General features: G+C 42.7%; 1 protein-coding gene across 1 annotated transcript; it reads right to left on the reverse strand.

The window, feature by feature from the left end:
- Window positions 1-2,019: 2,019 nt before the first annotated feature.
- LOC133308372 (uncharacterized) lies at window positions 2,020-26,742 on the reverse strand. Its single transcript, XM_061508992.1, has 3 exons — window positions 26,522-26,742; window positions 2,801-2,858; window positions 2,020-2,253 (listed from the first exon to the last, which is right to left on the reverse strand). Exons 1-3 carry the CDS (start codon window positions 26,740-26,742, stop codon window positions 2,020-2,022), a joined length of 513 nt encoding a protein of 170 aa, XP_061364976.1.
- Window positions 26,743-26,809: the final 67 nt, after the last annotated feature.

Raw genomic sequence — 26,809 nt, forward strand, 5'->3', positions numbered from 1 at the left:
ACAGGACAGAAAAGAAAGGCCCCCGATGAAAGATCCAAGAAACCTCCTTCCCTTACTGACGAGAAGAACAAAGGAGTCCCTGGTGACAAGTCCAAGGGGAATCCTGAGAATCGTGCTCCTATTTCTTCCCAGGGCGTGTTGAAGTCAGCTATACCCCCACCGTCCTCCGGGATTTCCAAGCATGCATTATGGAAATCCGGAATAACTGGTACTCTTCGGGATGCCGTTTGCCCCCCCTGAGATTTTCTTTAACTCTTCCCCTTTCACCTCAACGCAAGTGAGGGAATTGGAGGATATGGAGTTGGGTTGTATGAAAATTTCCACCATGGTTAAGCCACTCCTGTCTTTGAAGGAGAATTATCTTCGTGCCCTTAATGACCTGAGTACATGCCAGGGTAAAAAAGCCAAGGCCATTGCTGACTTATCGCAGGTGAAGGAAGAAAAAGACCAAGTTGTTTTGACATTGGTGGAGACTAAAAATAGTTTCACCAACCTGCAAAGAGAGCATAACGAACTTCAATCCTTACATACCTTTAATCACAAGTCGCTGACTGATTTCAAGATTATGTTCGAAAAGGTTGAGGCGGAGTTGAAGGAAGCTAAGTCCACCGCCGAGAACTATCGAGTTGAACTCGAGAAATCAGTGGTGGGTTCTTTCAACAATGCTCTTAATCAACTGAAGGTTGTTAACCCGGATTTAGCATTTAATACAACCGGAATTCATCCCAAGGCATATGTCAGCAAGGGCTTAATTGTAGGTCCCCCTCCATAATCTCCACCTTGTGATTCTGTTACTCAGACAGAAGGCGGGGAAGAGACCATGGTAGAGGGAGGTGAAGAAGTTAGAACTCTGCCTACTCCTCCTGCTGCATGAAGGGCCGGGATGCCGGTTTTATTTTGTAATTTCTATTTGGGGCCTTCGAGCCCCTCGTCGACTCATTTTGAATATTGCCAGTTTTACTCCGGTTTTTAATTTGCCCTTTGAGCCTTTTATCATCTTCGTATATTCTGCTCTACGATGTGACGTCTTGCATTTCTTACTGCCCGAATTCACCATAGATGCATTTATCTAGGTATTTGGATTTTCATAATCCGGCATGTTTTCCTGGAGCCGTATTCGCTTTTGCTAAAAGTTTGGCTTCGTCTTTGCCTTTCTTACAAGTGGGCTTCTGCCTTTAGTACCTAAGTTTATAACTTAGTCAAATTTCTCATACTTCAAACCTTATCCGAGTTGCCCCTCCACATTGTATTCGAGTTGCAACTCGGGTTGATTTTACTTTTTTAACCCGGTCTTTTCCGAGTTGTGTGTTTTTCCGAGCTTTACCCCATATTCGATGGTGGTTTGTACAACTCAGACAATTTTACTAAACCCGTGCATCTTACGAGTTCTATATTATTGACCTGGCCGAGGTCAAAGCATTTATACGGATTTTGCTTTATGTCACTTTCCATGACGCATGTTTATTTTGACTTTACCATTTTGGTAAGCCTGTATTAAAAATGGATCTCATCTTTATTGACTTAACCATTTGCTATAATTTGAATTTGGTAATTCAACTTTATCTAAGATAAAGACAACACTGTCACCTGTCCTCTTTGGTTCTTAGACCGAAATAAGGAGCATTTTGACTTGATTAGAGTCACTATGACAAATTGTACTTGTATCTCAGATTTCATATTGATGCATCGAAAATAGACAAGAACAAATCTTTGAAAAAGAAAAAATTCCTCAATTATTGATATCAAATCTAGGATATAGGCGCCTTTTCCGAGCTTTTCTCTAACTCGATATGGTCTTTCCCAGTTTGCAGCTAACTTTCCATCTTTGGCATTTTTATTTCCAATATCCTCTCTCCTGAGTACCAAATCATTTTTCTCGAAAATGCTTGGCCTCACTTTCTTGTTGTATCTGACTGTCATCCGTCGATTGGCCATCATATCCCGGCAGTGAGCTGCAACCCGAGCTTCGTCAGCAAGGTATAACTCGATAGTGAGTAGCTTACAATTCTACTACTCGCATTACTCGCTACTTTTCATCTGCCTCCAAGAAGGTTCTTCGATTTCCTCAAGAATCATGGCCTCGTAACCATAAGTTAGTCGGAAAGGAGTTTCCCCTGTTGTAGTTTGGGTAATCGTTCTGTATCCCCAAAGGAAAAAGTAGAGCTGATGAACCCAGCTTTCTTCAGCATCGAACATTCGCTTTTTAAGACCATTCACGATTACCTTATTTACTGCTTCAGCTTGTCCATTTGCCTGTGGGTGTTCCACATATACAAAACGATGTTTGATGTAAGAACTCGCACCGTTAATTAAGGAAGTTAATTAATTAATTATGTGAAATTAGGAAATAATTCCATAATTGACCCTAATAATTATTATGAGGCTTACATAATTATAAAAAGTGGTTAATAATGCTGCAAGTCGCTTTTCGGACGAAAAGCGCAGATACTGGTTCTGCTAGTCGGTATAAATGTGTATCGAAAAAGTATCCCGGAAAATTATAATAAGTGCATGATAATTTCTAGAATAATATATAGGACTTGTAAAACAAGTTTCAAGTTAAAACATTGAGAACTAGTGCCAGAAACTGATACTGGCTATGAAAAACGCCTACCGAAAAGGTGCTCCGAAAAATATAAGAAAAATATGTTAATTCTTGTAAAATTGAGTAGGTTAAGAATCCTGAGTTTGGGATTAAAATGCTAAGCGTAGCAATTAAGGTTAATACAGTGCGATTAAGTTTAAACCGGCTATAAATACAACTTTGGCGCATGATCCTAGGTTATTTTGTGCCTCCTACGTGAGTGGCTGAAGGGTCAGCTGCTGCCTTCTTCAACCTTGGTCTCCTTGCTTGAAAACTGTAACACCCCGTGTATACTCGAAATATTAACATTACATCGTATTAAGCGGTGCTTAATTAAAAATGCGAAATATTCTTTTTCTTTTCAATTATGACGTCATTATCAATTACCAACTTGATTACTTAATCAATTTCATAAAATATCGCCTGTATGTAAATTGCAATAAGACATCTACTGAAATACCTCAATATATAAATAAAGTGAGTATCTAAATCACAGCATTACATCACGTAATCCGGACAATATCCTGATACATTATTACAACTCCAAAAGACTCAAGACATAATCAAGACATAACAATACTATGTGTCATGAACAATCCCCATGCTCACCAAATAAACATAGTAAACAACAAGTCTCAACATAAAACTCCATAAACATAAACCGAAGCTATAAGCATAAGCAGCATGCATATCTAGCATCCAACATGTCAGCATAAATAACAGCAAATCTAACTCAGCTCCGGCCTCCTGCCGCCTGAGGTCTCAACATTACCTGACCCTGAAATAAGCATTTCCCAAACGTGGGGTGAGATCTCTAAACTAGAAATCTCAGTAAGACAAGGGGTCCTCAAGGATCTTCCACCCCAAGCTCACTTATATGTGCAATATAAGTTCAAAAGCATTTATATCATTATCAGTTCCAAAACTATGTAGTGCAACAGATATCTATGGCATGTGTGCAATCACTATCTACTGGCCAGAGAAATGTAGGAATACGTCTATTCCCTACATGTAGTACAAGGAACACCGCTTGCACCTCACCCACAGCCTCACCCTCTTATATGTTCTACATACTCAGGCTTACCGTATAGGTGGAACACCTCCATGCATATCAACAAGGCACTAACATATAAAATAGCTCAACAACATTTCCAAAACATCAAAAGCATGTAACACAGCATGCATATACCATATCCCCATGGGACATGGTGGAACCACAACATGGCTAAACCGAGGACACGAAAGCTTACCTCTAAGCTAGCTATCCAATGCCACAAGCTCAAAGTCCAATCACAGCAGATCACAATCTGATATGGACCAAATATAAATCAATAAACATGTACCACATGCATACAAATTAAAGACAACGTCTTTTCATTACGTTTTCAAGTCTTAAAGCTTCTAACAAAGTCACAAGCCCTTAATCCCGTGATTCTGGCTTAGTCCATAAAATACAGAAGTTCAACTTCATCAAACTATGGTCCACAAACCCCCAATAGCCTACTGTACACACAGCACAGCTACTGTTCTGCGAAATCCCAGAATATCCGGATATCTCACTGTCTATATCCGGATATGCAATATCCGGATATGCAATATCCGGATATACAGATTCACATATCTGGATATCCAATATCCGGATATCCCAAAACCACATATCCGGATATCCAATATCCGGATATCTGTTCGACAAATATCCGGATATTTCACGACAGAATGCGGTTTCTGCATTTTCGTGAAGATATCCCTTAAATGTTCCCTTTTTACCGATTTTAAACACCTAATCATGCATTTCTAGGCGTGTTCAACATTACCCAACAACAAGTTATCATCTTTTAGTCATTAGATACATCAAGGTACCGTTTTTAAGCCTTAAAACTCAAGTTAAAGGTTGGTACAACATACAAAGGCTCAAAACTCAGAATGGAGATGCTCTTGGAGCTCAACATAGCCCCTCAAGTCTGACTAAAGGAAGATGCACGAAAATGGCTTCACAAACGTTGGTTCTTTCTCCCCAAAGATGACACCTTGAAGCTCAAAGTACCAACTCCAAGCTCTCACAAACAAACTAACCAAAGTCAGCCTCAAAACCTCACACTCAGCAGCTGGAGTACCACTGAAGAACACCCTCACTCACCCACAATGATGCCTCTCACTCACACCAAGTGTTTAGGATGATGAAACAACCAAGAAAATGGGTTCAAGGTTGAGTTTTGGTCAAGAACAAGAGAAGAAAGCAATGGAACAATGCTCCCTCACAAATTGATCAGCTCACTCACGAAGGAAAGAAAGGGGTCTAGGATTTTGTGCCCATAATAAGAGTATATATAGGCCACACAAGCATTAACTCACAGTATTAATTTTAATTGCTACGCTTAGCATTTTAATCCCAAACTTTGGATTATGAAACTACATAATTTTCTAAGATTTATCATATTTTTCTTATATTTTTCTGAGCACCTTTCCGGTACGCGCTTTTCAAAGCCAATACCGGTTTCTAGCACCAGTTCTCATTATTTGGACTTGAAACTCGTTTTACAAGTCCTACATATTATTCTAGTAATTATCATGCACTTACTTTAATTTTCCGGGATACTTTTTCAGCACGCATTTATAGCGACTAGCAGAACCAGTATCTGCACTTTTCTTCCGAAAAGCGACTTTCAGCATTCTTAATCACTTATTATGATTATTAAGCCTCATAAATAATTATTAGGGTCAATTATGGACTCATTTCCTATTTTTGCATAATTAATTAATTAAATATCTTAATTAACGGTGCGAGTTCTTACATTCACCCCACCTTTTTAGGATTTTGACCTCAAAATCAGAAACATACCTGGTCGAAACTTGGGGTACTGCCGGAGAAGCTCGTCCTCACGCTCCCAAGTACACTCCTCAGGAATTCTTCCGGTCCACTGCACCTTGACCATCAGAATGATCTTGCTCCTCAGCTGCTTCTCGCCACGATCGTGAATTATGAGTGGTCCGACGGGAGTCTTCAGGTTCTCCCGAACCTCCACATCATCCGGTTGCACCACGTGCGAAGGATCTGCTATGTACTTCTGAAGCTGAGACATGTGAAACACGTCGTGGATGTTAGCCAGGTTCGGAGGCAAGGCAAGCCGGTAGGCAACAGGTCTTACTCTACCAAGGATCTGGTATAGCCCAATATATCGCGGGCTCAGCTTCCTCACTCCGAGTGCCCGACCTACACCGGTGACAGGTGAAAGTCTCACAAACACGTGCTCACCCTCACTGAACTCCAGCGGACGATGCTTGATATCATAAAAGCTCTTCTGGCGATTCTGCGCCTGCTTCAACTTTTCACGGATCATCTGGATCTGCAAGGTGGTATCTTGGACAAAATCCAAGCCAAAAAGCTCCTTGTCCCCAACCTCAGACCAACAAGTAGGAGTTCGACACCTCCTACCATACAGTGCTTCGTATGGCGCCATGCCCAGGCTAGCATGAAAGCTGTTGTTGTAAGAAAACTCAACCAACGGAAGGTACCTATCCCACGCCGAGCCCTGCTCCAACGTGCAAGCTCGCAACATGTCCTCCAAGGTCTGGATGGTCCTCTCAGAGTGTCCATCAGTCTGAGGGTGATAGGCGATACTCAATCTCAACTGCGTACCAAAAGCCTCCTGCAGCGCCTTCCAGAACCGAGATGTGAACTTCGGGTCCCTATCACTAATGATACTCTCGGGCGCCCCGTGAAGCCTCACAATCTCGCGGACATAAAGCTTGGCCAACTGCTCTGTAGTGAAGCTCACCTTCACTGTCCACAACGACCCAAATAGAGTCACAACCCGCCTGAGTCTTCGGCAATCCCACCACGAAGTCCATGGAAATACCTTCCCACTTCCACTGTGGTACTTCAAGAGGTTGAAGTTCACCAGACGGTCTCTGATGCTCAATCTTCACATTCTGGCAAACCAAACACTTGGACACAAAGATAGCAACATCTTTCTTCATGCCCGGCCACCAGAAGTTCTTCTTCAAGTCTTGATACATCTTAGTAGCACCAGGGTGGATAGAAAACTGACCCTTATGGCCTTCTTCCATAACCTCCTCTGTCAATGGGCCTCGAGGAACCACAATCCTCTGCTGAAACAAAAGCAATCCATCATCATTCCAAGACACACCATCTTGGTTCTTCACATAATCCAGACACTCTCTCTGAACTTGTGCCTCTTTAATCTTTTCTAGCAGCTCGTTTACAACATCTGATGCTTCCAACTCGAGAAGTACACTCTCACACGGAGCGGTCAGTGCCAAGTTGCAGAACTTCTCAACCACGTCGAAGTTACCAAGTAACAAACTGGATGAACTACTGGATTTCCGACTCAAAGCATCAGCTACCACATTGGCCTTGCCAGGATGATACCTTAGCTCGAAGTCGTAGTCCTTTATGAACTCCATCCATCTCTTCTGCCTCATGTTCAACTCCTTCTGGTCGAACATGTACTTCAAACTCTTGTGGTCACTGAACACCACAAACCTCAAACCAAAAAGATAATTCCTCCAAATCTTGAAAGCAAACACAATTGCAGCCAACTCCAAGTCATGAGTAGGGTAGTTCTCCTCATGAGGTTTCAACTGCCTCGAAGCATAGGCGATCACTTTGCCCAATTGCATCAACACACAACCTAGCCCCTTCCCGGAGGCGTCGGTGTAAAGCTCAATCTCAAGCGCAGGATCAGGAAGGACCAACACAAGAGCAGTAGTCAGTCTCTCCTTCAACTCCTGAAAACAGACCTCACACTCGTGAGTCCACACAAATGGAGTCTCCTTCTGAGTAAGGCGAGTCGATGGCAAAACCATGGTGGAGAATCCCTTGATGAACCTCCGATAGTAACCTGCCAAACCCAGAAAGCTCCTCACTTCCGTAACTGTCTTGGGTCTCTCCCAATCCAGCACAGCCTCAATCTTGTTCGGATCCACTGCAACTCCATCAGCAGAAATAACATGCCCAAGGAACTTCACAGACTTGAGCCAGAACTCACATTTGGAAGGCTTCGCATACAGCTTCTTCTCCTTTAGCACTTGCAGAACAGTTCTCAAATGCCCCACATGCTCCTCCTCCGTCTTGGAGTAAATCAAAATATCGTCAATGAAGACGATCACAAACTGATCCAGGTACGGTTGGAAAATCTTGTTCATGTAATCCATGAACACAGCGGGTGCATTGGTGAGACCGAACGAAATCACCAAGTACTCGAAATGACCATATCTCGAGTGAAATGCGGTCTTCGGGACATCCTTCGGCTTCACCCGAATCTGATGGTATCCGGACCGGAGATAAATCTTGGAATACACACAAGCACCCCTGAGCTGATCCAACAAATCATCAATCCGAGGAAGGGGATACTTGTTCTTGATTGTCACCTTGTTCAGCTTCCTGTAGTCGGTGCACAATCACATTGTCTCGTCCTTCTTCTTCACAAAGATAATCGGTGCTCCCCAAGGAGACACACTCGGTCTAATGAAATCTTTCGCTAAAAGATCCTCAATATGTTTCTTCAGCTCTGCCAACTCCTGTGGCGACATCCGGTATGGAGCTAAAGAAATCGGCCCCACACCAGGCAACAAATCTATGCAGAACTCTATCTCCCTCTGTGGCGGAAACTCAGGAATCTCCTCAGGAAACACCTCGAGGAATTCCCTCACCACAGGAATGCCGGTGATATCCTCCTGTGTACCACTCACCAAACCTCCCAACATGACATAACCAAATGCCCATGCTCTCAAGGCTCTCCTAGCCTGCAACAACGAAATGTACGGCGAGGAATTGGCTGTGGAATCACACGGATACAACACTACACGCTTGGCACAACAGTCAATCATAACACAATTTCTGGACAGCCAATCCATGCCCAGAATAACCTCCAAGTTGGCCATCGACAACCCTATCAGATCTACCGAGAACTTACGGCCATCCCACTGAAACGCCACATCGCGATGAACAGTGGTAGCGTCACATCTTTCTCCGGTGGCGGTAGTACCCACATCGGTGGAGAAAGCACATCACTGGGCAACTCAAGCCCCACAGCAATCGGGGTAGCAACAAAAGAATGCATAGCCCCAGAGTCAAACAACACATCAACAGCTGATGAACCAATCGTAACAGTACCTCTGACAAGGTTCGGAGCTCGATCCGACTGCTGACGATCCAGAGTACAAACTCTCCCAGAAGATGGTGGCACTACCGGTGCCGAAGTAGGTGGAAGGGGAACCATTTGAAATGGCACTACCTGCACTGCAGTAGCCCTCGCCGTCGCTGACGAACAGTCTCTGGAGAAGTGACCCTCCTTGCCACACTGAAAACAAATCAACTGGCCGGTAGAGCACGACCCAAAATGAGTCTTCCCGCATCCCGAACACCTTAGAGCAGGAGGTCTCGCTGCACTCCCCTGAACAGAAGTCCTCTTGAACTGACTCGGCGCCTGCTGAGCTGCCAACTGTTCACCCTTGCCCTTGTTCCCAAACTTCCTGTCTCGCCAAGAAGTGGAACTACCAGTTGCAACCTTCGTCGCCTCAGCAACCTTGGCCTTCTTGACCTTGCTCGAGCTGTAGTAATCTTCAATATCACGACACTGCTGAACCAGTGTCCCAAAATCTCTAGAAGTCGAACCAGCTAGGTAACCAGCAATATCCTCACTAAGTCCCCTGCGGAACTTAGCAGCCAGAAATGTAGGAGTAGGCCTCGCCATCCTGAAGTGTGCAAACTTCACCAACTGGTTGAACTTGGCCAGGTACTCGTCCACAGACAACGAGCTTTGAACCACTCTGTCAAACTCTCCCTGCTGCCTCTCCTGAGCGTCATATGGAAAGTACTGACCCAAGAAGAAGTCCTCAAACATAGGCCAAGTCATCACAAGACCCTGCATCTCGTAGACATGAGAAAGGTTTGTCTACCACTCATGGGCATCGCCCTCCAGCATGTAAGTAGTGAACATCAACTTCTGCGGATCTGTGCACTGCATGACCCGAAAAATCTTGTCCAACGCCTGAAGCCAACGTGCCGCAGCAACAGGATCAAAGGATCCATCAAAGGCAGGTGGCTTATTCTTACGGAAAGCATTCAGCCGGCGATCGATCTCATCACGATCCTCAACAAAAACAGGGACGGTCTACATGGCCCCCGTAAGATGACTGCCATCTCCCATCTGACTCTGAGAGTCATCCTGCAGACTGGGTGGAGGTGGTGGTGGTGGCGGCGGTGGAGGGGGTGGAGGCCACAACATTACCAACATCAGGGCCATTCTTCATCTTCTCCAACATGACTCTAAACATCGTCATGTTCGCCAGACGGTTGGCCTCCAACACGTCCTCAGTGGCCTTCCTGTTCGCCTCTCTGACGGCGTCCAGCATGGCCTGCCATTCTCATGGCCTCCTGGTCGGCTAGTCGGGTCGCCTGCATCTCAGCCAATGCAGCCAGGACAGGATCGGGTCGATCCTCCGAAGTCTCGCGGTTTCTCCCGGGTCTTACCATGATTCTGCACAAGTTACACAAATTATGAGTTGATCAGGCCCACGCAATGTGGTCACATATGCATTATCATAATAACACTCGACGGAGCAAACATACAAAACAGACACAACCAAACATCCTAATCATTGTAATACATACAGGCTTTTCCCTTGAACCGTTGCTCTGATACCATAAAATGAAACACCCCGTGTATACTCAGAATATTAACATTACATCGTATTAAGCGGTGCTTAATTAAATATGCGGAATATTCTTTTTCTTTTCAATTATGACGTCATTATCAATTACCAACTTGACTACTTAATCAATTTCATAAAATATCTCCTGTATGTAAATTGCAATAAGACATCTATTGAAATACCTCAATATATAAATAAAGTGAGTATCTAAATCACGGCATTACATCACGTAATCCGGACAATATCCTGATACATTATTACAACTCCAAAAGACTCAAGACATAATCAAGACATAACAATACTATGTGTCATGGACAATCCCCATGCTCACCAAATAAACATAGTAAACAACAAGTCTCAACATAAAACTCCATAAACATAAACCGAAGCTATAAGCATAAGCAACATGCATATCCAACATCCAACATGTCAGCATAAATAACAGCAAATCTAACTCAGCTCCGGCCTCCTGCCGCTTGAGGTCTCAACATTACCTGACCCTGAAATAAGCATTCCCCAAACGTGGGGTGGGATCTCTAAACTAGAAATCTCAATAAGACAAGGGGTCCTCAAGGATCTTCCACCCCAAGCTCACTTACATGTGCAATATAAGTTCAAAAGCATTTATATCATTATCAGTTCCAAAACTATGTAGTGCAACAGATATCTATGGCATGTGTGCAATCACTATCTACTGGCCAGAGAAATGTAGGAACACAGCCCCTCAAGTCTGACTCAAGAAAGATGCACGAAAATGGCTTCACAAAGGTTGGTTCTTTCTCCCCAAAGATGACACCTTGAAGATCAAAGTACCAACTCCAAGATCTCACAAACAAACTAACCAAAGTCAGCCTCAAAACCTCATACACAGCAGCTGGAGTACCACTGAAGAACACCCTCACTCACCCACAATGATGCCTCTCACTCACACCAAGTGTTTAGGATGATGAAACAACCAAGAAAATGGGTTCAAGGTTGAGTTTTGGTCAAGAACAAGAGAAGAAAGCAATGGAACAGTGCTCCCTCACAAACTGATCAGCTCATTCACGAAGGAAAGAAAGGAGTCTAGGGTTTTGTGCCCATAATAAGAGTATATATAGGCCACACAAGCATTAACTCACAATATTAACTTTAATTGTTACGCTTAGCATTTTAATCCCAAACTTTGGATTATGAAACTACATAATTTTCTAAGATTTATCATATTTTTCTTATATTTTTCTGAGCACCTTTCCGGTACGCGCTTTTCAAAGCCAGTATCGGTTTCTAGCACCAGTTCTCATTATTTGGACTTGAAACTCGTTTTACAAGTCCTACATATTATTCTAGTAATTATCATGCACTTACTTTAATTTTCCGGGATACTTTTTCGGCACGCATTTATAGCGACTAGCAGAACCGGTATCTGCACTTTTCTTCCGAAAAATGACTTTCAGCATTCTTAATCACTTATTATGATTATTAAGCCTCATAAATAATTATTAGGGTCAATTATGGACTCATTTCCTAGTTTGTATAATTAATTAATTAAATACCTTAATTAACGGTGCGGGTTCTTACAAAAACCTTCCAAGTCTTCACCTTTTCTTCTTGAAACCTTCACTTAAACACCATTGTTTGAGTGGGAGTTTGTCTTGTAAGGTTTTTGGGTGCTCCATTGTTGAGTTTGAGCTTTTGAGTCTGAGAAGAGTGGGCTGACCTTGTGAGTTTGGGTTGTGGGAACCTTGAAGTTGGCTTTTTGAGCTTCAATGTGTGAACTTTGTGGAGAAAGAATCAACCTTGGTGTGTCATTTTCGTTTTGGGACCAAGTCAGAACTGTGGAGTCAGTTTAGTGAGCTCCAAGAGCATTCTTCCCATAGTTTTGAGTTGTTGGTATGCTTCACCACTCTTGTGCTTGAGTTTAATGCTTAAAAATGGAACCTTGATGCATGTAATGAGCTAAGTTGACAACATAAGGGTGGTTAAGGTTAAACACACCTAGAAATGCATGTTTAGGTTTCTGTAATCGGTAAAAGTTGGACCTTTGGTTTGGATTATCGCAAAATGCAAAATCTGGGTTCTGTCGCGAAATATCCAGATATTTTGTTGTGAATATCCGGATATAGGTATCCGGATATTGATATCCGGATATGGGGATCTGAATATCCGCATATTGGAAGAGAGATATCCGGATATTGATATCTGGATATGCCCCCGACGAATATCCGGATATTCTGGGATTTCGAAAAATAGTAGCTGCACTGTTCATACAGTAAGCTATTGGGGGTTTGTGGGCCCTAGATTGATGAAGTTGAACTTCTGTTTTAATTGAACTAAGTCAAAATCAAGTGATTAAGGGCTTGTGGCTTTGTGTGAGCCTTAAGACGTAAAACGTAAAAGGAAAGGCGTTGTCTTTTGTTGAATGCTTGTAGAGTATGATTTTGATATATTATTGGTCCATAACAGATTGTGATACTGCTGTTTGGACTTTGAGATTATGTGGACTCTTGGCTGGGATAGCTAGCTTGCAAGGTAAGCTTTCGTGTCCTCGGTTTAGCCATTGTGTAGTTCCACTGTGCCCCATGAGGGAATGGTTACATGCATGTTGTGTTACATGCTTTGATATATTTGGAATACTGTTGAGCTTTATGTGTAATGGCTTTTAATATACATGTGTTGTTCCATCTTGACGGTAAGCCTGAGTATGTGGCGTCATACAAAACGATGATCCGGGGTGGATGCAAGTGGCGTCTTGCACTATGTGTGGGTATTTGGCGTATATAAATCCTGCATATCTCTGGCCAGTAGAATAGTATTGACACACATGACATGATTATCTGCTGCATTGCACTATTTTAGAACTGATGATGATAAACTGCTTTTGAACTTATATTGCACATGTAAGTGAGCTTGGGGTGGATGATCCTTGAGGACCCCTTGCCTTACTGAGATTTCTTGTTTAGAGATCTCACCCCACGTTTGGGGAATGCTTATTTCAGGTTCAGGTAGTATGGGGACTGATGCCTCTGGCGGCAGGAGGCCAGAGCTTAGTTGATGATTATTGCTGTTATATGTTATATGCTGGCATGGCTGTATTGGATGCTGTTTATATTTTTCGACTTTATCATTATGTTGCTGTTGAGTTGAGACTTATGTGGGCTTTGTTGCCTTATTTGGGGTGAGCATGGGAGTTGTCCATGCCACCATGTTGTTAGTATTTTTGAGTTGAGTTGTTTAAACTGTTAGTTTGTCCGGTCTACGTGTGTAGTTCCGTGACTAGAGACATATTTACGCTGTTTAATTAATGAGGTATTTCAGTTAGCTGTCTTTTGCAATTTACATACAGGCAATGTTTTATTAATTGGTTAATAAGAAAGTTGGTAATGATTAATGACATCATAATTGAAAAGAAAAAGATATTCCGCAATTTTAATTAAGCGCAGCTTAATACGATGATATGATAACATGCCAGATATATACGGGGTGTTACATTTTATGGTATCAGAGCAATGGTTCGAGCGAAAAACCTGTATGTATTGCAATAGCTAGGAAGTTTGGTTGCGTCTGTATTGTGTATTTACTCCGTCGAATTTTATTATGATAATGCATATGTGATCACATTGCGTGGGCCTGATCAACTCATAATTTGTGTAACTTGTGCAGAGTCATGGTAAGGTCCGGGAGAACACGAGAGACTTCTGAGGGTCAACCCGATCCTATCCTGACTGCATTGGCTGAGATGCAGGGGCTAGGTTAGTCAATCAGGAGGCCACTAGATTGGCCAATGCGGCAATGATGGACGCTGTTCGCGAGGCGAACCGGATAGCCACAGAAGAGGTTCGTGAAGCGAACCGGAGGACCACTGAGCATGTCCTCGAGGCGAACAGGATGGCGAACATGACGATGATGAGAGTCATGTGGGAGGAGATGAGGGCTGGTCCTGCTGTAGGTCTGTTTCCACCGCCACCGCCTCCACCTATTGTTTAGGATGAGAGCCTGAGTCTCATTGGCAGTGCTACTCATGTCACCGAGACGAAGGAGACCCTTGTGGGGCCTGCTGAAGATCGTGATGTGATTGATCGTCGGCTGAATGCTTTCAGGAAGCATAAGCCACCTGTGTTTGATGAGTCTTTGGATCCTATTGCTGCAGCGAGATGGCTACAGGCGCTGGACAAGATATTCCGGGTCATGCAGTGTACAGACTCGCAGAAGCTGATGTTCTCGACTTACATGCTGGAGGGCGATGCCCACGAGTGGTGGACGAACACCTCTCGTGCTTATGAGATGCAGGGTCATGTCATGACGTGGCCATTCTTCGAGGAATGCTTTTTGGGAAAGTACTTTCCCTACGATGCGCAGGAGAGGAAGCAGGGGGAATTTGGTAGATTGGTTCAGGGCTCGATGTCTGTTGACGAGTACCTGGCCAAGTTTAATGAGCTTGTGAAGTTTGCGCACTTCCGGATGGTTCCTCCTACTCCGATGTTTCTGGCTGCTAAGTTCCGCAGAGGACTTAGTGAGGTGATTGTTGAGCATATTGCTGGAGCTGCTTCGAGGGATTTTGGTACACTGGTTCAGCAGTGTAAGGACATTGAGGATGTCTGCATTGCGAGCAAGGCCAAGAGGGCCAAGGTCGACGAGACCAAGGGGACTGTTAGTTCCACTCCTGCTCCTACGTCCTGGAAGGACAAGAAGTTTGCTGGGAAGGGCAAAGGTAAACAGTTGGCGACTAGGCAGGCGCCTGGTCAGTTCAAGAGGACTACTTCACAACAGGGGAGCTTTGCTAGGCCTCCTTTCACTCCGAGATGTGCGGGGTGTGAAAAGGAGCATGCTGGTCGTTGTGCTTCGGGTCAGTTGATCTGTTTTCAGTGTGGCAAGGAGGGCCACTTCTCTAGAGACTGTCTGTCGTCGACAGCGAGGGCTGCTGCAATTCAGGCAGTTCCACTTCAGCGGTGCCACCTTCTATTGGGCGTGTGTACACCTTGGATAGGCAGCAGTCGATCCGCGCTCCAAACCTTGTTAGAGGTACTGTGTCTATTGGTGGTATTGCTGTTGATGCATTGTTTGATTCCGGGGCTACGCATTCGTTTGTTGCTACCCCGATTGCTTTGGGGCTTGAGTTGCCCATGTCTGTGCTTTCTCCACCGTTGCGGGTGACTACCGCCACCGGAGAAATATGTGATTCTACCACTGTACATCGCGATGTAGCTTTTCAGTGGAACGGTCGTGAGTTCTCGATGGATCTGATAGTATTGCCGATGGCCAACTTGGAGATTATTCTGGGCATGAATTGGTTGTCTAGAAACTGTGCACTGATTGATTGTTGTGCAAAGCGCATGGTGATGTCTCCGTGTGATTCCACAGCTAGTTCCTCGCCATATATTTCATTGCTGCAGGCTAGGAAGGCCTTGAGAGCAGGGGCATTCGGGTATGTCATGTTGGGAGGTTTGGTGAGTGGGACACAGGAGGATATCACTGGCATTCCTGTGGTGGGGGAGTTCCTCGAGGTGTTTTTTGAGGAGATTCCTGAGTTTCCGCCACAGCGAAAGATAGAGTTCTCCATTGATTTGTTGCCTAGTGTGGGGCCTATTTCTTTAGCTCCATATCGAATATCGCCACCGGAGTTGGTTGAGCTGAAGAAGCATATTGAGGATCTTTCAGCGAAAGATTTCATTCGACCGAGTGTGTCTCCTTGGGGAGCACTGGTCATCTTTGTGAAGAAGAAGGACGGGACAATGCGATTGTGCACCGTCTACAGATAGTTGAACAAGGTGACGATCAAGAACAAGTATCCCCTTCCTCGGATTGATGATATGTTGGATCAGCTCAGGGGTGCTTGCGTGTATTCAAAGATTGATCTCTGGTCTGGATACCATCAGATTCGGGTGAAGCCGGAGGATGTCCCTAAGACCGCGTTTTGTTCGAGATACAATCACTTTGAGTATTTGGTGATCCCGTTTGGACTCACCAATGCGCCGGCAGTGTTCATGGATTACATGAACAGGATTTTCCAGCCGTATCTGGATCAGTTTGTGATCGTCTTTATTGATGACATTCTGATTTATTCCAAGACTAAGGAGGAGCATGCGGAGCATCTGAGGATTGTTCTGCAAGTGCTGAAGAAGAAAAAGCTTTATGCTAAGCCTTCTAAGTGTGAGTTTTGGCTCAAATCAGTCAAGTTTCTGGGGCATGTGATTTCAGCGGATGGAGTTGCAGTGGATCCCAACAAGATTGAGGCCGTGCTGGATTGGGAGAGGCCCAAGACAGTTACGGAGGTGAGGAGCTTCTTAGGTTTGGCAGGTTATTATCGGAGGTTCATCAAGGGTTTCTCCATGATGGTTCTCCCTTTGACTCGCCTTACCCGAAAAGAGACTCCACTTGTGTGGACTCACGAGTGTGAGGCGTGCTTTCAAGAGTCGAATGAGAGATTGACTACTTCACCTGTGTTGGTCTTTCCTGATCCTGAGGAGCAGTTTGAGCTTTACTGTGATGCTTCTGAAAATGGGCTGGGTTGTGTGTTGATGCAGTCTGGTAGAGCTGTTGCTTTTGCTTCGAGGCAGTTGAAGCCTCATGAGGAGAACTACCCGACTCATGCTTTGGAGTTGGCTGCGATTATGTTTGCTTTCAAGATTTGGAGGCATTATCTGTTCGGTATGCAGTTTGCGGTGTTCAGTGACCACAAGAGCTTGAAGTATCTGTTTGATAAGAAGGAGCTGAACATGAGGCATAGGAGGTGGATGGAGTTTATGAAGGACTACGACTTTGAGTTGAAGTACCGTCCTGGCAAGGCCAATGTGGTAGCTGATGCTTTGAGTCGGAAATCCGTGAGTCTATCCAGTTTGACGATGGGTGACTTCTACCTCATAGAGAAGTGTCGAGATCTGAAGGTGATGACCTTGTTTGGGGGTGCACTTCTTGAGATGGAGACTGCGAGAGTCAGGAATGAGCTTATGGAGGAGATCCACAAGGCGCAAGTGCAGAGAGAGTGTCTCGACTATGTGAAGAACTAAGACAGTGTGTCTTGGAATGAGGATGGACTTCTGTTATTTCATAAGCGTGTTGTGATTCCTCGAGGTCCTTTGACCGAAGAGGTTATGGCGGAGGCCCATAAGGGACAGTTTACTGTTCACCCTGGTGCTACAAAGATGTACCAAGACCTGAAGAGGAATTTCTGGTGGCCAGGAATGAAGAAGGACATAGCTGTGTATGTGTCCAAGTGTTTGATCTGCTAGAAGGTGAAGATTGAACATCAGAAGCCGTCTGGTAAACTTAAACCTCTTGAGATTCCGGAATGGAAATGGGAGAGCATTTCCATGGACTTCGTTTTGGGTTTGCCGAAGACTCAGGTTGGCTGTGACTCGATACAGGTCATTGTGGACAGACTGACGAAGTCTGCCCATTTTCTTCCAGTGAACGTGAGCTTCACTACTAAGCAGTTGGCCAAATTGTATGTTCGCGAGATTGTGAGGCTTCACGGGGTGCCCGAGAGTATCATCAGTGATAGGGACCCGAAGTTCACATCTCGGTTCTGGGAGGCGCTGCATGGAGCTTTTGGTACTCAGTTGAGATTGAGTACAACCTATCACCCTCAGACTGATAGACAGATTGAGCGAACTGTAACACCCCGTGTATACCCGGTTTGTTAACATATCATCGTATTAAGTTGCGCTTAATTAAAAATGCAGAATATCTTTTTTATTTTCAATTATGACGTTATTATACTTAGCCAAGTTGATTACTTAATCAATTTCATAAAATATCGCCTGTATGTAAATTGCAAAAAGACATCTAACTGGAATACCTCAATATATAGATAAAGTGAGTATCTAAGTCACGGTATTACAACACGTAATCCGGACAATATCCTGATACATTATTACAACTCCAAATAAAACAAGACATAATCAAGTCTAAGTGGCATGGACAATCCCCATGCTCACCAAATCAACAGCATAACCAACAAAGTCTCAACATATAAATCCAAAAACTGAAGCTAAGAGCATAAGACAGTAAATAGGATCCAACATCCAATTATAACAGCATATCAGCATAAGCAGCATAAACATGCAACATCTATCAGCTAAGCTCTGGCCTCCTGCCACTAGAGATCTCAACCCCCGCATTACCTGAACCTGAAATAAGCATTCCCCAAACGTGGAGTGAGATCTCTAAACCAGAAATCTCAGTAAGACAAGGGGTCCTCAAGGGTCTTCCAACTCAAGCTCACTTACATGTGCAATATAAGTTCCAAAAGCAGTAATTCAACATAAGTTCCAAAACTCAATGCAGTGCAACAGATATTCATGCCATGCGTGTCAATACTATTCTGCTGGCTAGAGAAATGTAGGAATACGTCTATTACTCACACGTGGTACAAGGAACACCGCTTGCACCTCACCCACAGCCTCACCATCTTGTATGTACCACATACTCAGGCTTACCGTATAGGTGGAACACCACATGCATATCATAAAGGCACTAGCATATAACAGCTCAATAGCATTTCCAAAACATCAAAAGCATGTAACACAGCGTGCATATAACCATACCCCCATGGGACATGGTGGAACCACAACATGGCTAAACCGAGGACACGAAAGCTTACCTCTTAAGCTAACTATCCAATCCAAGAGTCCACGCTAGCTCAAGGTCACCAAATAGCACAATCACAGTCTGTTTATACCAGAATTATCATCAATACTCATGCTCTATAATTTCATGGCAAAAGGAATACGTTTTCTTTCTCATTTTCGCTTACTGCAGGCTTTTCTCAAAGCCTTAAGCATTAAACTACGTTTACTCTTTTTAAAACTTTAATTTCATCTCTTTACCAAAAAATCTAAGATTTTAATATGTTAAACTAGACATCTCCAGCTTTACAACGACATATTATACGCCTCAATCGGAGTTGTATAACTCCGATTATGATTTACGCGAGGTGACTGCTACAAACGGAATTTCCAGCAACCAAAACGCGACTTAAAATTGACACTGCGATCAAACCACTGATCCAATGGCTACGAAATTTTACAGAATTGTATCCCTATGTGTTAGCTTCACATAGGTCCAAACGACACTCAATTTGGAGCTTTGTAGCTCAAGATATCGAATTTTTACTAAAATAGGTTCGTTGCTGTCCCGACCAAAATATCCGGATATTTCCAACTGAATATCCCGGATATTTCCAACCAAATATCCGGATATTTCGCGTCAGAATGCAGATTTTGCATTTTCGCGAGATATCTTTTAAAGGGATCCATTTTTACCAATTACAGAAGCTTAAGCATGCAATTCTAGGTGTGTTTAAGCTTACCCACCCTTAGGTTATTAGCTTTAGCTTGTTAGATGCATCAAGGATTGATTTTTAAGCATAAAAACTCAAGTTCAAGGGTGGTGATTGTAAGAACCTGCACCGTTAAATAAGGTATTTAATTAATTAATTATGAGAAAATAGGAAACGATTCCATAATTGATCCTAATAATTATTATGAGACTCTAATAATTACGGTAAGTGATTAAGAATGCTGAAAGTCACTTTTCGGAAGAAAAGTGCAGATACCGGTTCTGCTAGTCGGTATAAATACGTACCGAAAAAGTATCCCAGAAAATTATTATAAGTGCATGATAATTACTAGAATAATATATAGGACTTGTAAAACGAGTTTCAAGTCCAAATAGTGAGAACTGGTGCCAGAAACTGATACTGGCTATGAAAAGCGCGTACCGGAAAAGTGCTCCGAAAAATATAATAAAAATATGAAAATTCTTGTAAAATTGAGTAGGTTAAGAATCCAAAGTTTGGGATTAAAATGCTAAGCGTAGCTAATTAAGTTAATACTTTGTGTTTAATGCTTAAGTGGCCTATAAATACACTGTTGAAGGGCACAAAACCCTAGAAAACAAAATTCTATGTGTGGATACCTTGGAGGCTAATCAGTTTGCACTGTTTTGGTGCTCTCTTCCCTCTTGTATGAGCCTTGTGACCTTCTACCTTCTTGATACCTCTTCCTAAACACTTGGTCTTGAGGGTGTGAGCCTTGTAAGCAGAAAAGAGTCACCTTTCTGAGTTAGAGAACCTGTGTAAAGGGGGTTTGAGCTTCTGACTTTGGTTAGTTTGTTGGTGGGAGCTTGGAGTTGGTATTTTTGAGCTTCAAAGTGTCACCTTTGGGAAGAAAGAACCCATCTTGTTGGTCCATTTTCGTGTCCTTGAGTGTGCTGGGCTGTGAGAGCTTCAAGTGAGCTCCAAGAGCATCTCTCTTTGCTGTTTTGAGCTTGTGGTATGATCATCACACTTTAACTTGAGTTTTATGCTTAAAATGGAACCTTGATGCATCTAAAGGCTAAAAGATGATAACTTAACGTTGGGTAATGTCAAACACACGTAGAAATACATGTTTAAGTGTTTATAATCGGTAAAAACCTAACCTTGGAAGGATATCTTCATGAAATGCAGAAACTGCATTCTGTCGTGAAATATCTGGATATCTGCCCGTGAAATATCCGGATATTGGATATCCGAATATGGGGATTTGGATATCCGGATATGGGAATCTGTATATCCGGATATTGTATATCCGGATATGGACAGTGAGATATCCGGATATTGCATATCCGGATATGTCCCGAGGAATATCCGGATATTCTGGGATTTCGAAGAACAGTAGTTGTGTTGTGTGTACAGTAGGCTATTGGGGGTTTATGGACCCTAGATTGATGAAGTTGAACTTCTGTAATTAATGAACTAAGTCAGAATCTTGTGATTAAGGGCTTGTGGCTTTGTTGGAAGCCTTAAGACATAAATTGTAAAAGGAGAACGTAGTCTTTATGTTAATGCTTTTGAGCTATGTATGTTGATACACTTGCTGGTCCTAAATCAAATTGTGATCTGCTGTGTGTTGGACTTGAGCTGTGAGGACTCTTGGCATTGGATAGTGAGCTTGCAAGGTAAGCTTTCGTGTCGTCGGTTTAGCCATGTTGTGGTTCCACCATGTCCCATGGGGGTATGGTTATATGCATGCTGTGTTACATGCTTTTGATGTTTTGGAAATGCTGTTGAGTTGTTATATGCTAGTGCCTTTATGATATGCATGTGGTGTTCCACCTATACGGTAAGCCTGAGTATGTGGTACATACAATATGGTGAGGCTGTGAGTGAGGTGCAAGCGGTGTTCCTTGTACTACATGTAGGTATAGACGTATTCCTGCATTTCTCTGGCCAGTAGAATAGTGATAAACACACATGGCATGAATATTTGTTGCACTGCATAGTTTTGGAACTGATATTGAATAATTGCTTTTAGAACTTATATTGCACATGTAAGTGAGCTTGGGGTGGAAGATCCTTGAGGACCCCTTGTCTTACTAAGATTTCTTGTTTAGAGATCTCACCCCACGTTTGGGGAATGCTTATTTCAGGGTCAGGTAATGTTGAGAACTCAGGCGGCAGGAGGCCGGAGCTGAGTTAGACATTGATGATATTATATGCTGACTTGTTGGATGCTGGATATGCATGTTGCTTTTATGATCTGAGCTTCATTTTATGTTTATGATTGTCTTGTTGAGACGCTGTTGATTTGGTGAGCATGGGGATTGTCCATGCCACACAGACTTGGTTATGTCTTGTTTATTTGGAGTTGTAATAATGTATCAGGATATTGTCCGGACTACGTGATGTAGATCTGTGATTTAGATACTCACTTTATTTATATATTGAGGTATTTCAATAGATGTCTTATTGCAATTTACATTCAGGCGGTATTTTATGAAATTGATTAAGTAATCAAGTTGGTAATTGATAATGACGTTATAATTGAAAAGAAAAAGAATATTCCGCATTTTTAATTAAGCGTAGCTTAATATGATGTAATGATAACACTACCGGAGATATACGGGGTGTTACAGTGATCATACCACAAGCTCAAAACAAAGATGAAGGTGCTCTTGGAGCTTTCCCTTTAGCTCCAAAGGTGCAGACACCAAGTTGAACGAAAATGATGCTCAAGGTAGCTCTTTTACTCAACAAGAAAGCTCCTTGGAGCTTCAAAACACCAAATAAAAGGCCACACCCCACAAGAGCATAGAACACAGCCCGTAGACTCCTAACACAGCAGTCCCACACTCAGAAGATGGTTCCTTTTTCTCACCCATCACACACCCAAGTGTTTGCGAGGTTAAAGAGAAGGAAAATCAAGAGAAAATGGTGGTTTTGGTCACAAATGGTGAAGGAATGCAATAGAACAGTGATAACCACTCAGCCTCCAAGTGTTCCCACGAAGAAAACTGATATGCCTAGGGTTTTGAGCCAACACAAGAGTATATATAGTGGTTTAAGTCACAAACGCACAGTATTAACTTTAATTGCTACGCTTAGCATTTTAATCCCAATCTTTGGATTCTTAACCTACTCAATTTTTCAAGAATTAACATATTTTTATTTTATTTTTCGGAGCACTTTTCCGGTACGCGCTTTTCATAGCCAGTATCAGTTTCTGGCACCAGTTCTCATTATTTTAACTTGAAACTCATTTTACAAGTCCTATATAATATTCTAGGAATATTCATGCACTTATTATAATTTTCCGGGATACTTTTTCGGTACGCATTTATACCGACTAGCAGAACCGGTATCTGCGCTTTTCATCAGAAAAACGACTTTCAACATTATTACTCACTTACTATAATTATTAAAGCCTCATAATAATTATTAGGGTCAATTATGGAATTATCTCATAATTATCTAATTAATTTCCTTAATTAGCGGTGCAGGTTCTTACAGTGAAGGTGAGCTTCACTACTGAGCACTTGGCCAAATTGTATGTTCGCGAGATCGTGAGGCTTCACAGGGTGCCCGAGAGTATCATCAGTGATAGGGACCCGAAGTTCACATCTCGGTTCTGGGAGGCACTGCATGGAGCTTTTGGTACTCAGTTGAGATTGAGTACAGCCTATCACCCTCAGACTGATGGACAGACTGAGCGGACTATCCAGACCTTGGAGGACATGTTGCGGGCTTGCACGTTGGAGCAGGGCTCAACATGGGATAGGTACCTTCCGTTGGTTGAGTTTTTGTATAACAACAGTTTCCATGCTAGCCTGGGCATGGCACCCTACGAGGCGCTCTACGGTAGGAGGTGTCGTACACCTACCTGCTGGTCTGAGGTTGGGGATCGTGAGTTGTTTGGCTTGGACTCTGTCCAAGATACCACCCTGCAGATCCAAATGATCAGGGAAAAGCTGAAGCAGGCGCAGAATCGCCAGAAGAGTTACTATGATGTCAAGCATCGTCCACTGGAGTTCAGTGAGGGTGAGCACGTGTTTGTGAGACTTTCACCTGTCCCCTGTTGTATTTTGGGTACTCGTTCTGTATCCCCAAAGGACAAAGTAGAGATGTTGAACCCAGCTTTCTTCAGCATCGAACATTCACTTTTTAAGACCATTCACGATTACCTTATTTGCTGCTTCAGCTTGTCCATTTGACTGTGGGAGTTCCACATATGCAAAACGATGTTTGATGTAAGAACCCACACCGTTAATTAAGGAAGTTAATTAATTAATTATGTGAAATTAGGAAATAATTCCATAATTGACCCTAATAATTATTATGAGGCTTAAATAATTATAGAAAGTGGTTAATAATGCTGAAAGTCGTTTTTCAGACGAAAAGCGCAGATACCAGTTCTGCTAGTCGGTATAAATGCATACCAAAAAAGTATCCCAAAAAATTATAATAAGTGCATGATAATTCCTAGAATAATATATAGGACTTGTCAAACAAGTTTCAAGTTAAAACAATGAGAACTGGTGCCAGAAACTGATACTGGCATTGAAAAACCTGTACCGGAAAGGTGCTCCGAAAAATATAAGAAAAATATGTTAATTCTTGTAAAATTGAGTAGGTTAAGAATCCTGAGTTTGGGATTAAAATCCTAAGTGTAGCAATTAAGGTTAATACAATGCGATTAACTTTAAATCGGCTATAAATACAACTTTGGCACATGATCCTAGGTTATTTTATGCCTCCTACGTGAGTGGCTGAAGGGTCAGCTGCTACCTTATTCAACCTTGGTCTCCTTGCTTGAAAACATTCCAAGTCTTCACCTTTTCTTTTTGAAACCTTCACTTAAACACCATTGTAGAGTGGGAGTTGGTCTTGTAAGGTTGTTGGGTGCTCCATTGTTGAGTTTGAGCTTCTAAGTTTGAGAAGAGTGGGCTGACCTTATGAGTTTGGGTTGTGGGAACTTTTAAGTTGGCTTTTTGAGCTTCAAGGTGTGAACTTTGTGGAGAAAGTACCAACCTCGGTGTGTCATTTTCGTTTTGGGACCAGGTCAGAACTGTGGAGTCAGTTTAGTGAGCTCCAAGAGCATTCTTCCCACTATTTTGAGTTGTTGGTAAGCTTCACCACTCCTGTGCTTGAGTTTAATGCTTAAAAATGGAACCTTGATGCATGTAATGAGCTAAGTTGACAACTTAAGGGTGGTTAAGGTTAAACACACCTAGAAATGCATGTTTAGGCTTTTGTAATCGGTAAAAGTTGGACCTTTGGTTTGGATTTTCGCAAAATGCAAAATCTGGGTTCTGTCGTGAAATATCCAGATATTTTGTTGTGAATATCCGGATATTAATATCCGGATATAGTTATTCGGATATGGGGATCTGAATATCCGGATATGGATATCCGGATATTGGAAGAGAGATATCCGGATATTGATATCCGGATATGCCCCCGATGAATATCCGAATATTCTGGGATTTCGAACAACAGTAGCTGCACTGTTTATACAGTAGGCTATTGGGGGTTTGTGGACCCTAGATTGATGAAGTTGAACTTCTCTTCTAATTGAACTAAGTCAGAATCAAGTGATTAAGGGCTTGTGGCTTTGTGTGAGCCTTAAGACGTAAAACGTAAAAGGAAAGGCGTTGTCTTTTGTTGAATGCTTGTAGAGTATGATTTTGATATATTAATGGTCCATAATAGATTGTGATACTGCTGTGTTTGGACTTTGAGATTGTGTGGACTCTTGGCTGAGATAGCTAGCTTGCAAGATAAGCTTTCGTGTCCTCGGTTTAGCCATTGTGTAGTTCCACCGTGCCCCATGGGGAAGTGGTTATATGCATGTTGTGTTACATGCTTTGATAGATTTGGAATGCTGTTGAGCTTTATGTGTAATGGCTTTTAATATGCATGTGTTGTTCCATCTTGACGGTAAGTCTGAGTATGTGGCGTCATACAAAACGGTGATCCGGGGTGGATGAAAGTGGCGTCTTGCACTATGTTTAGGTATTTGGCATATATAAATCCTGCATTTCTCTGGCCAGTAGAATAGTATTGACACACATGACATGATTATCTGCTGCATTGCACTATTTTAGAACTGAAGATGATAAACTGCTTTTGAACTTATATTGCACATGTAAGTGAGCTTGGGGTGGAAGATCCTTGAGGACCCCTTGCCTTACTGAGATTTCTTGTTTAGAGATCTCACCCCACGTTTGGGGAATGCTTATTTCAGGTTCAGGTAGTATGGGGACTGATGTCTCTGGCGGTAGGAGGCCAGAGCTTAGTTGATGATTATTGCTGTTATATGTTATATGCTGGCATGGCTGGATTGAATGTTGTTTATGTTTTCTGCCTTTATCATTATGTTGTTGTTGAGTTGAGACTTATGTGCGCTTTATTGCCTTATTTGGGGTGAGCATGGGAGTTGTCCATGCCACCATGTTGTTAGTACTTTTGAGTTGAGTTGTATAAACTGTTAGTTTGTTCGGTCTACGTGAGTAGTTCCGTGACTAGAGACATATTTACGCTGTTTAATTAATGAGGTATTTCAGTTAGCTGTCTTTTGCAATTTACATACAGGCAATGTTTTATTAATTGGTTAATAAACAAGTCGGTAATGATTAATGACATCATAATCGAAAAGAAAAAGATATTCCGCAATTTTAATTAAGCGCATCTTAATACGATGATATGATAACATGCCGGATATATACGGGGTGTTACATTTGACTGGCAAGTCTTTCATCAGTTGTTGGAACCTTTTATCAGCAAATTGTGTTCCATTATCAATAACCACCTCGCCAGGTATCCCGAACCTGGAGACTATGTTCCGTTCAAAGAACCTTTGTACTCTAGCTGAGGTGATTGTGGTGACTGGTTCTGCTTCTATCCACTTAGTGAAATAATCTACAGCCACGATCAATCACTTTAATTGTCTTTCTGCAGCTTTGAATGGTCCCAGCAAGTCCATTCCCTATTTGAAAAAAGGTCATGGTGCCGAGATATACTTCAGTTCATCAGGTGGTGAAAGAATTAGCTTGGCATGCTTCTGGCAGCTATCACATTTCTTCACATGGTCTTTAGAGTATGCCTCCATGGTCGGCCAAAAATAACCAGCTCGGAGGGCCTTTCGAGGCAAATCCTTGCCTCCCATGTGATGGCCATTGATTCCTTCATGTATCTTGGCCAGAACATATTTGGCTTCATCCGAGTTTAAGCATTTCAGCATGGGTACGTGCAACCCCTTACCTGGATTCCAATCGATCTTCTGGCAATATTCCTTTCTCAAGGTATGC

This window comes from Gastrolobium bilobum, unplaced genomic scaffold (assembly GCF_033153095.1).
Source record: "Gastrolobium bilobum isolate Gb01-03AN ecotype WA unplaced genomic scaffold, APGP_CSIRO_Gbil_v1 utg2951, whole genome shotgun sequence".
NCBI classification, from domain to species: Eukaryota; Viridiplantae; Streptophyta; class Magnoliopsida; order Fabales; family Fabaceae; genus Gastrolobium; species Gastrolobium bilobum.